The following is a 13,598-nucleotide window of genomic DNA, read 5'->3' on the forward strand; positions in this document are numbered from 1 at the left end:
ATCCTCTTATGACGCTAACTAGGCGTTCGTTGCATAACTTACTAGCACGCGTGGAATATATTACAACACTGAGTTTTTATAATTAAAATATGCAACATCATAACGAAGGCAAATTCTTTCTAAAATATTGCAATTGCTTAATGTGTCTAGAAGGTATGCCTGCTTCATTAAAATAGGTAGGTAGTCTGGCAAATGAGGTGTTTGATGGCAAGTGGTAACCTTGTCGGCGTATACTGTTAGAAATCTGTTTATATATCTAATGCGAAACCTTGGGAATTAAGGTGGTAAGTACGTAGTTACACTGTTTCAAAGCAAATGAAATGATATCAGGTATTGCTGATCGCCGGTAGAATGTTTTACGAGAGGGAGGTACCCACAATGCATATATCTTTTTTTTATAGTATAGGTTGGCGGACGAGCATATGGGCCACCTGATGGGAAGTGGTCACCATAACCCATAGACAATGACACTGTAAGAAATATTAACTATTCTTTACATCGTCAATGTGCCGCCAACCTTGGGAACTAAGATGCTATGTCCCTTGTGCCTGTAGTTATGGGCTCACTCACCCTTCAAACCAGAACACAACAATACTGAGCACTGTTATTTGGCGGAAGAATAACTGATGAGTGGGTAGTACCTACCCAGACGGGCTAGCACAAAACCCTACCACCAAGTAATACTATTTCTACTACCAAGAGCTTCGAATGAACAGAACAATTAGTATTTTTTTACTACCGTTCTAGAATCAGTACACGTTAGAACCATTTATTGTTTGTGTTACAAAATAAAATAAAAAAGGCTTTTATCTCTCAACAAAAAGATTAACTAATATTTAAAAATTTAATGAAATAAATCAATTTAAATTAAATTGGACAATTTCTTATGTTATATTATAATTTATCTATACATATAATAAAATTGGATTGTCTGTAATATTATAATACGCCTTTTTACTCAATGCATATGTATGTATACACGGTATATATACCGAAACAACATTTTATCCAATCTTTGTCTGTCTGTCTATTTGTTCCGGGTAATCTATAAATCGGCTACATTTGACGGGACTTTCACTGACAGATAACTAATATAATAAGGAGTAACTTAGGCTACAATGATATATATATTTTTTAATTCAAACGCGTACAAGGGCGTAGCTCGTTTACAATAATAATATAACATTTGTATTTAGCATATAATTTATATTCAACTAGTGACCCGCCCCGACTTCGCACGGGGCCATTGATATGATATCACAGTAGAAACTTCTAAAATTATCAGTGTTTTTTTCGAGTTTGTCTATTTATTACATATCATCAAAATCCGTTTCGTAGTTTTAAAGATTTAAGCATACATAGGGACATAAGGACAGAAAAAGCGACTTTGTTTTATACTATGTAATGTCGCATAATACTTACAGACTTTAAAAGAACTATGTAACTTCACATAAAAATTGTAAACATATGTAATAGAATTATTAAACGAAAGGAATTATTTCTAGAATATTATAAACCTAACACAAGACACGATTTTAACATGATGGCTGCGTTTCAAAACGTAGTTGTATAAAAATTTAATAACTTTTTTTGTGCTGTGAAGTTTAAATTTTAACAGTTCTTGAATTTCAAGTTACGAAGTAGTCAGTGTACTTTAACTAGTTGTAAAAGAATTTCTTATGGATCATAAATTATTTTCAGTGAAAAGAGGTTCAAAACACATAACGCTCAACAACAAAAACAGCCTGTAAATTTCCCACTGCTGGGCTAAGGCCTTCTCTCTTTTTCGAGGAGAAGGTTTGGAACATGTTCCAATGCGTGGTGGAATGCACATGTGGCAGAATTTCTACGAAATTTGACACATGCAAGTTTCCTCGCGATGTTTTCCTTCACTGCCGAGTATGAGATGAATTATAAACACAAGTTAACATGAATATTCAGTGGCCTAGGTTTGAACCCGCAATCATCGCTTAAGATGTACACGTTCTAGCGACGGGGCCATATCAACGTGAATGGAAAAAAAACATCAATATAATTAAAAATTATATTAAAGCAATTCGCAATGATTAATTATTAATAATAACCGAAGAGATGATTAATGAAATTATTTTAAAAATACGTAATTAGCGAATTTTGCAAGTTACTGCTTTTTCAAGGTCACACTTGATTGACGGGGAAAGTTTCTGGAGTTGAGGTTTTTTTTACTTTTCTAGTACATTAAATATTTTTTTTGAATAGTACAGAATTGATGAACGAGTGTGAGATAAGTCGAGATGGCCCAGTGGTTACAACGCGTGCTTCTTAACCGATGATTGCGGGTTCAAACCCAGGTAAGTACCGCTGATTCATGTGTTTAATTTATCTTTATAATTCATCCCGTGCTCAGCGGTGAATGAAAACATCGTGAGGAAACCTGCATGTGACAAATTTCATAGAAATTCTGCCACATGTGTATTCCACCAACCCGCATTGGAACAGCGTGGTGGAATATGTTCCAAACCTTCTCCTTAGGAAGCGGAGGCCTTTGTTGTTGTTTGTTGTTTTGTTGTTGTGAATGAACGATGTTTAAACTGTCTTGATTGATTCAACTAACTATAAATAGCCTGACACTTGCTTTTATAAAACTTGGACATTTAAGAAAAGCAGTTATTATTATTAAATTATTTAAACAAAAAAGGCAATGGGCTTAAAAAACCTAATAAAAAATTATATTTAATTCAATACTGCAATTTACAGTCTTGAATTAACAGTAAAGCTAACATTTTTTAAGTTTTGTTTTTATTTTATCCTTTTTAATTTTGTCCTGACTTTCAAATATAATACGTAAAAATACTCAAATCGTCTCAACGTCAGAACACGTGACATAAGTCGGACATCGCATCCCAAACTTTTCCACAAAACCCTACACGTTTATTAATACTCATATTTGACCTTGAAATATTACTCTCAAAGTTTCAAAACAACTTTTATCGAAAGATCTCATCAAATATCTATACATATAACAAAATTGGAGAGTCTGTTTGTAATATTAAAATAACCGTTTTTGAATAAACATACGCCACACAAAAGTAACATTTTTTTTACTTTTTTTATCTATATGTTTGTTCCGTCAAATCTCTGCAACGGCTGAACCAAATTTGATGAAATTTTTGTATGAATCAAAATTAAACTCTAAGAAAGAACATAGACTTTTTACCTGATACATGACAACCAACACGCTTAAACGCGGGCGAAGCAGGGGGCGACTACTAGTATAAATAATAAAGTAAAGTAACAGCCTGTAAATTTCCCACTGCTGAGATAAGGCCTCCTCTTCCATTAAAGAGAGGGTTTGGAAGGTATTCCACCACGCTGTTCCAATGCGGGTTGGTGGAATGCACATGTAGCAGAATTTCGATGAAATTAGACACATGCAGGTTTCCTCACGATGTTTTCCTTCACCGCCGAGCACGAGATGAATTATAAACACAATTAAGCCCATATATATAGTGGTGCTTGCCTGGGTTTTAACCCGCAATCATCGGTTAAGATGCACGCGTTCTAACCACTGGGCCATCTCAGCTCTGTTGTATAATAGTATAATAGTAATAGTATAAAGAATACAGGTAACATTTCAATTGAACACTACAGTAAAAGACTACGAGACGTTTTACGATAAATATCACATACGAAAATCTTATTAAAATATCCTCTTGTGTCTCTAACGAGGCGTTCATAACTTAATTGCGCGTGGAATATATTACAACACTGAGTTTTTATAATTAAAACATGCAATATCATAACGAATGCAAATTCTTGCTAAAATATTGCTGCATTCTAGTAGTGTTCACTGCCTTTTTTATTTGATTAGGCAGGCATACTGGCAAATAGTCACCACCGCTCATAGACATTGCCACAATGAAACATATTCCACCACGCTGTTCCAATGCCGGTTGGTGGAATACACGTGTTATAGAATTTCTATGCAATTAGACACATGCAGGTTTCCTCACGATGTTTTTTTACTACCAAGCACGAGATGAATAATATTTGCTTGCCTGGGTTTGAACCCGCAATCGTCGGTTAAGATTAACGTGTCCTAACCTCTGAGCCATCTCGGCTTTTAACAACCAACCACATGAAAACCACAGTAATTTTTTATTACATGTATTACGAATCTGTAACCGACCACTCAGCCTTTTGGTTAATGGATGTCAATAGAGATATGGCGTCGGTTTAATCATAAACCATGATTGATAATTAATTACATTACTTAAGGGCCAATACCCACTTAATATAAGGTATAATTAGTCATACCAACCTTAATTACTAAGTGCAAATCAAATGTATTTTATTTCAAGTAATGTTATAAAATTCCAAAGACATTTTTAACTTTGCCGTTTCATAAATTCAAATGATTTATAGAAAATAAATCGGTAAAGAAGGCATATTATTCAATATAAGATTATGAGGACGATAAAAAAGCGTGGAATTAATACTTGTTGACTTCCAGGTGGGATATATTACATACATATATAATTGTATTTAACTAAATTGTAAATGTTGAAAAAGAGTAACTACTGAGTTTGTTGCCGGTTATTCTCGGTAGAATTAACATTCCGAACCGGTGATAGCTTCTCTTAATATAGTTGTTAAATGACGAATCAAAAGTGCTTGTAAAAGCCTTGATGTTTCGATTTTGATGTTAATTTTAAATTTCACAATTAATCGGTTTTTTATCGTCATCATTTAAACACTTATAATATAGATAGCCTACCTGATGGTAAGTGGTCACTACCACCCATTGATAATGGCGCTGTAGGAAACATTTCTTTCATCGTCAATGCCCAACCAACCTTGGAAATTAGAGGCTATGTCTCTGTACATGTAGTTACACTGGCTCACTCACCCTTCAAACCGGAACACAACAATAATAGATGTTGTTTGGCGGTCGAATATCGGGTGGTAAGCAAATAAAGCCTAACCAAGTGAAGAGTTAAAATTTTCTGTTAAAAATTGCTTCATTGTAAAATACTAATATACTTGAATAAAATATATTGATATGATTGTATTTTAAAACGATTTACGTCAAATTTTGTAATTATAACGTCGGGTAACAATTTTAATATCATGTTTGTAGTGTATGCATTTATTCATCCATTCATTCATTCGTACAAGCATTCGTTCTGTCATTCGTTCAGTAGTCACACAGACAGTGACAGTCTCGTTCGCACCACGTGATTAATACGAGAGCCACTGGCGAGAGTAGACGTGTTGGTAGTCTGTCCATTAAGTGCGTGTACGAGCCTGTGCGAAGCCCAATACAACGACGGATTATACAAGTGGCGACGAGAAAAAAGGTACGTCAATAATTTTCTAATAATTGAAACAAAAGGAGGTATGTGAGGTAGGCCGCCAGAATTTGGAATTAAAATCAAGCCCCTTGTGTTATCTAATACTTAGTGATTGTACAAAATGAAATAACAATCTGATACATCAAAATGGAATTAAAAATGTAAACAATTTGCTGGAATTTAGTTTTCCATTTTGTATGATATGAGTATCCTTTATTGAAGTAAATAGGCATTTTTAAACTCATAATAATTATAATATATGTTGATTACAATGATTGACACTTTGTTTTTCGCACTTCAAATAGTCTATTGGGTAAATATACCAGTGTAAAATTTATGAATTTAATAATGTTATTATCTAACCTGTAAATAAATAATTTTAATGTTGATGAAAGATTATAGGACATATTCCTGTGATTTAAAAATAACTTTTATGTTTTTATTTTGAAATAGGTATATATTATTATGTATTGTTAGTACAGTTTTATTGTTTGCCGTGGTGATGGTGGTTTTAAAAGATTTATTGTGAAAGTTACTTTATTGGTAATTATTTAAATACTTAAGTATAACCTTTAGCCCTGAAGGTGTAACTTTTCCTAATGTACTTTGTTACGATGGGCCACGGGTTCGAGTCCCGTGTACAATAATTACTTTATTTGCCGTTTTCATTTATTAATATGGCTTAAGATATTTATTGTTTTATAAAGAATATTACCTATTCACTTAAATGAAACTTAAAACTAATTTATAAAACTATGTACATAAATGTTTACATTTTTGAGCGTACTAAAGCGTTACGTAACGTAACGTTACGTACGAGCGTACGAAACTAGGTTCTTAAATTTTATTACACAAAATATAAAATATATTTTACAAGTAATACAACAAAAGAAAAATAAATCAAGAAGTGGGTAGTTTTGTATATCAACATTCATCACGGCAAAATCTTCAAAGACAAATAACAGTTAGATGCGACATTACTAAAACAAAGACATTTTAATATTTTTACCCTTATTTTATTTATTCATTATTTCCATTCTGTTATAAATGTATATTTTATATGTTTTTGCAGGTTTCATTTATTATGATGATTTTTCTTAGTTATGATTTATTTTATAAATATTAACTTGATTAAACTTGATTAAAACAGAAAGGCAAGCTTAGTGCTTCAGGTCTACTCTGCTTTCGGGTAATGAGAAGGGAATAAAAGGAAAATTCAAGTTCTAGCTCATTGATGCTGTATATATAGTAAATTAGGTTAATATCGTGCTGCCATTAAATTGGTAGGTTTATATTGTGCTACCATTAAATTGGTAGGTTTATATCGTGCTGCCATTAAATTGGTAGGTTTATATTGTGCTACCATTAAATTGGTAGGTTTATATCGTGCTACCATTAAATTGGTAGGTTTATATCGTGCTACCATTAAATTGGTAGGTTTATATCATGCTGCCATTGAATTGGTAGGTTTATATTGTGCTGCCATTAAATTGGTAGGTTTATATTATGCTGCCATTAAATTGGTAAGTTTATATTATGCTGCCATTAAATTGGTAGGCTTATATTATGCTGCCATTAAATTGGTAGGTTTATATTGTGCTGCCATTAAATTGGTAGTTTTGTTTATGTTGTCCTTAAATGGGCTGAAATATATACATTTCACGCTACTACATAAGACTACCCTAAGATAGATGGTGGTACGGGTTATGGCATAATACGATATTTTCAGGTCGCCCCATCAAACTGCACAGTAGAGGGACATTATGGCAAATGGCATGGCTGGCCCAGACAGGCTGGACTTGGATGGCGATACATCTGCTATCGGCATACAATGGGAACGCTGGAAAAGGTCGGTGCTTATATATCTTGAAGCCGCTGATATTCAAATCCCTGCAAAGAAAAGAGCTACTCTGTTACATTTTGGAGGACCAGGACTTCAGGATATTTATTCCAATTTACCTGGAGCTAATGCAGTGGTCTCTACTCCATCTGGAACATCAGAAGACCCAGTAGACGGTAGGGATGTTTTTGAAATTGCCTTGGAAAAATTAGACCAGTATTTTTTACCGAAGCAAAGTAAAGTTTATGAACGGCATTTGTTCAGACAAATAAAGCAGGAAGCTGGGGAAAAAATGGAAAAGTTTTTAGTGAGATTGCGGAATCAAGCAAACAAATGTGGATTTGAAAAGCCGGAAAATTTCATTATTGACCAAATTACAGAGCATTGTACTTCAAGTGAACTACGTAAGAAGATTTTAACAATGGGGGATAAAGCTACTTTAGATGAAATAATCACGATCGCAAATACTTTAGAGTTAGTAAGTCATCAACTGGACGTTTACGGAAATGAGAGAAATGAGGAAAAAATTCACACAATCAACCAAATCAGCAATAAAAGCTATAGGAAAAGTCAGTATCGCCCTAATGAAGCAAGTACAAGTACACAGAAAAATATTCGCTGTACCAGATGTGGGAGCAAATTTCATAAATCCATAGATTCCAACTGTCCAGCGAAAAACAAAACCTGTCATTCATGTAAAAAGATAGGTCACTTTTCTGCGCAATGTAAATCCCGAACCCCTGAATCGAGACCACAAAAGAGAAAGTACGGGGGATACCCCGGTAATAACACGTACGCGGCAAATAGAAAGAGGCCGAGGGGAGAAAAAGGAAACAATGTTGACATGGTGACGGACGAAGAAGTGGACTACATTTTTCAAATAGGTAATGATTCTACTCTTCGTTGCGTGGTCGGTGGAGTAGGAATCGACATGCTTATTGATTCAGGTTGTAAACCTAATATCGTAACAGACAAGACATGGGACGTATTAAAAAACAGTGGAGTATCTGTAAAGAATCAGATTAAGGAACCTAACAAAATTCTTCTCGCATATGGCAGCCAGTCTCCTTTAACAGTGAAGGGATCTTTTGAGGCAGAAATTGAAGCAAACGGGAGGAAATGTTATTCTACCTTCTACGTAATAGGTGATGGTACAAAAAATTTACTGGGAAAAACATCAGCTCTGCAATTAGGTGTCTTACGAATAGGCATTGGCATTAACCAAGTCGAGAATATGATTACGCCATTTCCTAAATTCAAGGATGTGCTTGTGGAAATTCCGATTGACGATTCTGTGAAACCCGTTACACAACCATGTCGAAGAGTGCCTATACCTTTAGAAAAGAAAGTCGATGATAAAATTAAGGAACTGCTAAATGAAGATATAATCGAGAAGGTAACGGGTTCTTCAAGATGAGTTTCTCCCATAGTTCCGATTCTGAAAGAAAATGGAGATTTAAGACTTTGTGTAGATATGAGGCGTGCAAATAGGGCCATTATAAGGGAAAACCATCCACTTCCCACTATGGATAAGTTACTTCCTAAAATAAGTAAAGCAAAATATTTTAGCAAACTTGACATAAAAAATGCTTTTTATCAATTAGAGATCCACCCAGAGTCAAGATATATAACTACCTTCATAACTCCAAGTGGTTTGTATCGCTATAAACGATTAATGTTTGGTATCACTTGCGCGCCGGAACTCTTTCAAAAAATAATGGAGAGGATGTTGATTCAGTGCAATGGGGTAATAAATTTCATTGACGACATTCTAGTTTATGGGGATACTGAAAAAGAGCACGATAACAGGTTGAAAGAAGTACTTCAAACACTCAAAGAAAATAATGTTTTACTTAATGAAGCCAAATGCATTTTTAAAACACAGAGCGTAGACTTTCTAGGACACCATCTTGAACCCAACGGCATAAAACCTTTGGACAAGTATGTAAAGAGCATCATGGACTTTCGTGTGCCTAAGACCATAGAAGAGCTCCAAAGTTTTTTGGGTCTTCTTAATTACATAAATAAATGGATTCCTAACTTGGCTACAACATCGGAACCTTTAAAGGAGCTACTCAGGAAAAAATTGGGTAAAAAAGCCAATATTGAGAAATTCTGGTTAAAGGAACAGCAAAACTCTTTCAACAATCTAAAGCGAGTGTTGACAAAAATCCAATCGCTTGGGTATTATGATGTTCGCGATAAAACTCAGGTTATAGCTGATGCAAGCCCGGTAGGATTAGGTGCCCTGCTTGTCCAAATTGATGTAAATGGTCCTCGCATAATTGCATATGGCAATCGAACTCTTACAGAATGTGAACGAAGATACAGCCAAACCGAAAAGGAGGCGTTAGCTTTAGTTTGGGGAGTCGAGCATTTTAACATCTTCTTGTACGGCAAAGAATTTGATCTTGTTACAGATCATAAGCCATTAGAAATCCTTTTCGGAAATAAGTCAAAACCATGTGCACGTATAGAACGTTGGGTGTTGCGCCTTCAATCCTATAAATATAGAGTTATTTACAAGCCAGGAAATAAGAACATTGCCGATCCTCTGTCACGACTGTGCAATTTGACAGAGAATCCAAAAAATTGCGAAGACACACATGTGTGTCAAATAGTTGGTTTTGCCCGACCACATGCGATATCATTGAGTGAGATTAGTAGTGCATCTGAAAATGACAAAGAAATATGTAACGTTAGGAAAGGACTTTATCAGAATGATTGGGACTCAGTAAGGAGTTATAGATTTTTTGAGAATGAGCTATGTTTCTTTGATAACATATTATTACGAGGAAACAGAATTGTAATACCGCTTAGTCTCCGTAAACGAGTGTTAGACGCTGCTCACGAAGGCCACCCGGGTATAGTAGCAATGAAAGGCCGCTTGAGGTCAAAGGTCTGGTGGCCACGTATCGACAAAGATGCCGAAAATTTGGTAAAAACATGCAAAGGGTGTACCTTGGTAACTTTACCTAACCCGCCTGTACCCATGAAGAGGCGAGAACTACCTTTGGGTCCGTGGATTGATGTGGCAATGGATCTTCTAGGACCTCTACCAAGTAACGAATATCTACTGGTCCTGATCGACTATTACAGCCGCTACAAAGAAGTGAAAGTGACCAAATCAATCTCAAGCACTCAGATCATAAAATTACTCAAAGAAATCTTTAGCCGACTGGGATTTCCTGTCTCTATAACTGTTGATAACGGAAGACAATTTGTCAGTGAGGAATTTCGTGAATATTGCAAAGAATGCAATATTCGCCTTTTCAACACCGTTCCATATTGGCCTCAAATGAATGGAGAAGTGGAACGACAGAACCGAAATATTTTGAAAAGATTGCGTATCAGTCAAATAGAACGGAAAGACATGAAAGATTCCTTATACGAATATCTTATGATGTACAACAGTACTCCACACTCGGTTACTGGCCGAACACCAACAGAACTTTTTTTTCAAAGGCAAAACAGGGACAAAATACCGGCATTAGATAATTCAAGTGGGAAAATGAACGATCCTGAGGTAAGAGATAGAGATAGGGTTCAGAAGGAGTTAGGAAAAGAGTATGGGGATAAGAAACGAAAAGCAGTTGAATCAGAGATAAAAGAAGGTGAAAAAGTCTACATAAAAACCACTGATAAAACTAACAAGTTGGCACCGAACTTCAATCCAACTCAGCATACTGTAGAAAGTACCAATGCAGGAGATTGTATCATCAGAAATGACAAAACAGGACAATCTTATAGGAGAAATATTGTACACTTAAAAAAAGTAGAAGGGGAATGGAAAGCTATACAACAGGAGGAAGGAAATGGAAATGGGGAACAAGAAGTTGAAGAAAATTTAGATAGATAATAAGGCATGGTTTTATTTAATTTTTATTTTTATATAATATTATTTTGATTGTTTTGTATAATTTGATTTCAAGTTGATTATCACTTGAATGAATAAAAAATTGTGGTAAGGAAGGGATGTAGTGTATGCATTTATTCATCCATTCATTCATTCGTACAAGCATTCGTTCTGTCATTCGTTCAGTAGTCACACAGACAGTGACAGTCTCAATCGCACACGTGATTAATACGAGAGCCACTGGCGAGAGTAGACGTGTTGGTAGTCTGTCCATTAAGTGCGTGTACGAGCCTGTGCGAAGCCCAATACAAGGACGGATTATACAATGTTTATTTAATTAAGCAATTAAAATAATATACTTTATTCAATTAGTGCTTTTGCGGGCACTTTTGATACGCGAATTTACATTATTAAATTAAATGTAAGTTGATTGTATATTATATAAGGGGCGCTATGGCCCAGCGGTTAGAACCCACCAGTTTATAATTCATCTCGTCACCTGCATATGTCAAATTTCATAGAACTTCTCCCACTTGTGTATTCCATCAACCCGCATTGGAACAGCGTGGTGGAATAAGTTCGAAACATTCTCCTTGAACGGAGAGGAGGCCTTATTCCTACAGTGAGAAATTTACAGGTTGTTGTTGTTGGTTTTATATCAGTACAGTACAGTAACAGTCTGTTATTTTCCCACTGCTGGGTCAAGGCCTCCTTTCCATTTGAGGAGAAGGAGCTTATTCCACTACGCCGGAATGATGGATACACATGTGACCGAATTAAATAATTAGTCATATGCAGGTTTCCTTACGATGTTTTCCTTCACCGCTGAGAACGAGATGAATTATAAGCACAAATTAAGGACATAATAGAAACGGATACCTTACCCCAAGAAGGATTCATTGATGGTGGAGTCGGAAACTTGGCGTTATAAGCTTATCCTTACTAGCACATATACAATGATTATCACAGATTCCATCAAAGTGATCAATGTTACTGTGAATGTACATAACATTGTTGTAAATATATTTTGACGCAACAGTGAGTATTCCTACTTTGTTAAAAACACCCCAAAGGCATTCTCTGGCTCCGAGATTATAAATAGACCGGACTGCTCTCTTTTGTAACGTAAAAACAGATTCAATATCTGACCATGATCATTTTCTTGTTATGAGTTTCTCTCACTCACACTAATGCACGCCCAATATTTATAATTTATCATTACATTAACAGTCTGTGAATTACCCACTGCTGGGCTTTGAGGAGAAGGTTTGATGCATATTCCACCACGATGCTACAATGGGGCTTGGTGGAATACACATGTTACAGAATTTCTATGAAATCAGACACATACAAGTTCCCTCACGATGTTTTCCTTCACCACCGAACATGAGATTATAAACATAAATTAAGCAAATGAAATTTCAGTGGTACTTGCTTAGGTTTGAATTCGCAATCATCGGTTAAGATGCACGCTTTCTAACCACTGGGCCATCTCAGTTCAAGTTTTCTTTAGTGTATCGATGTATTATAATAAACGGTAAGAATGTTTTTTGGTAATTAAAACTACAAAAGTCTATATTGGAGGAGGTTTTGTATGAATTAAACCTTACAATGTCAGATCGGATAGCTGGTTATGATATATTATTACAAGAACTGTCTTCATATACCTAATTTGTGCTTATATTTGATCTCGTTTTTATATCTCCTTAGAGAATAAACCGACTGACGCATACAACGGGTTCTGTATTATTATTTATAAGAACAACAAAGAATATGGAGGTACAAACCTTCTAATCAAAGGAAGAGGAGATAACCTACCAGTGGGATATTTGTATGTATACTCGGTACATATACCAAAATTACATTTTTTATAATTTTTGTCTGTCTGTCTATCTGTTTGTTGCAGCTTATCTCTGGAACAGCTTATCCGACTTTGACGGGACTTTCACGTGCAGATAACTGATATAATAAGGAGTAACTTTGTCTACAATAGTATTTTTTTTTAATTCAAAAGCGGACAAGGTCGCGGCCACTTGTACTTAAATACAATTAATTGCTCAGAAGCAAACTCAGACCCAAGATGAAGGCGGAAAATATAAAATCACGAAATTTCAGACCAAACCCTTCAAACTCGAAATTTGGTAGGTTCCTATAGGGCGTATCCCTTTAGTCGATTAATCTACCACCAACGAGTCAGTTTATATATCCAGCGATTTAGCGCTACATAGCTACAGCGACTCGAAAGTTTAAAGCACTTTATGCGCTTATTTGAATGAATTATACAATAATATTAATAAATTGTTATTTTATCGTAATTCCATATTTCAATTGGTTGTAGATAACATTCCTATTTGTATAGATGTTTTAGTTTCTGTATAGTATGGTGAGCTGAGACGGCCCAGTGATTAGAACGACGTGCATTATAACCGACGATTGCGGGTTCAAACCCAGAAAAGCACCACTATATATATGTGCTTAATTTGTGTTTATAATTCATCTCGTGCTCGACGGTGAAGGAAACCTGCATGTGTCTAATTTCATCGAAATTCTGCCACATGTGCATTCCACC

General features: G+C 35.3%; 2 protein-coding genes across 3 annotated transcripts in view; one reads left to right on the forward strand and one right to left on the reverse strand.

Moving 5' to 3' along the window:
* The window catches only part of LOC124541887 (synaptotagmin-7), a 724,295-nt gene that overhangs the window by 378,797 nt on the left and 331,900 nt on the right, over positions 1-13,598 (reverse strand). The gene's annotated exons all lie outside the window — the stretch shown is intronic.
* LOC124541886 lies at positions 5,133-9,055 on the forward strand. The gene is made up of 2 exons (XM_047119795.1): positions 5,133-5,339; positions 7,063-9,055. Exon 2 carries the CDS (start codon positions 7,097-7,099, stop codon positions 8,588-8,590), a length of 1,494 nt encoding a protein of 497 aa, XP_046975751.1. The 5' UTR covers positions 5,133-5,339; positions 7,063-7,096; the 3' UTR covers positions 8,591-9,055.

Source organism: Vanessa cardui, chromosome 29 (assembly GCF_905220365.1).
Source record: "Vanessa cardui chromosome 29, ilVanCard2.1, whole genome shotgun sequence".
NCBI lineage: Eukaryota > Metazoa > Arthropoda > Insecta > Lepidoptera > Nymphalidae > Vanessa > Vanessa cardui.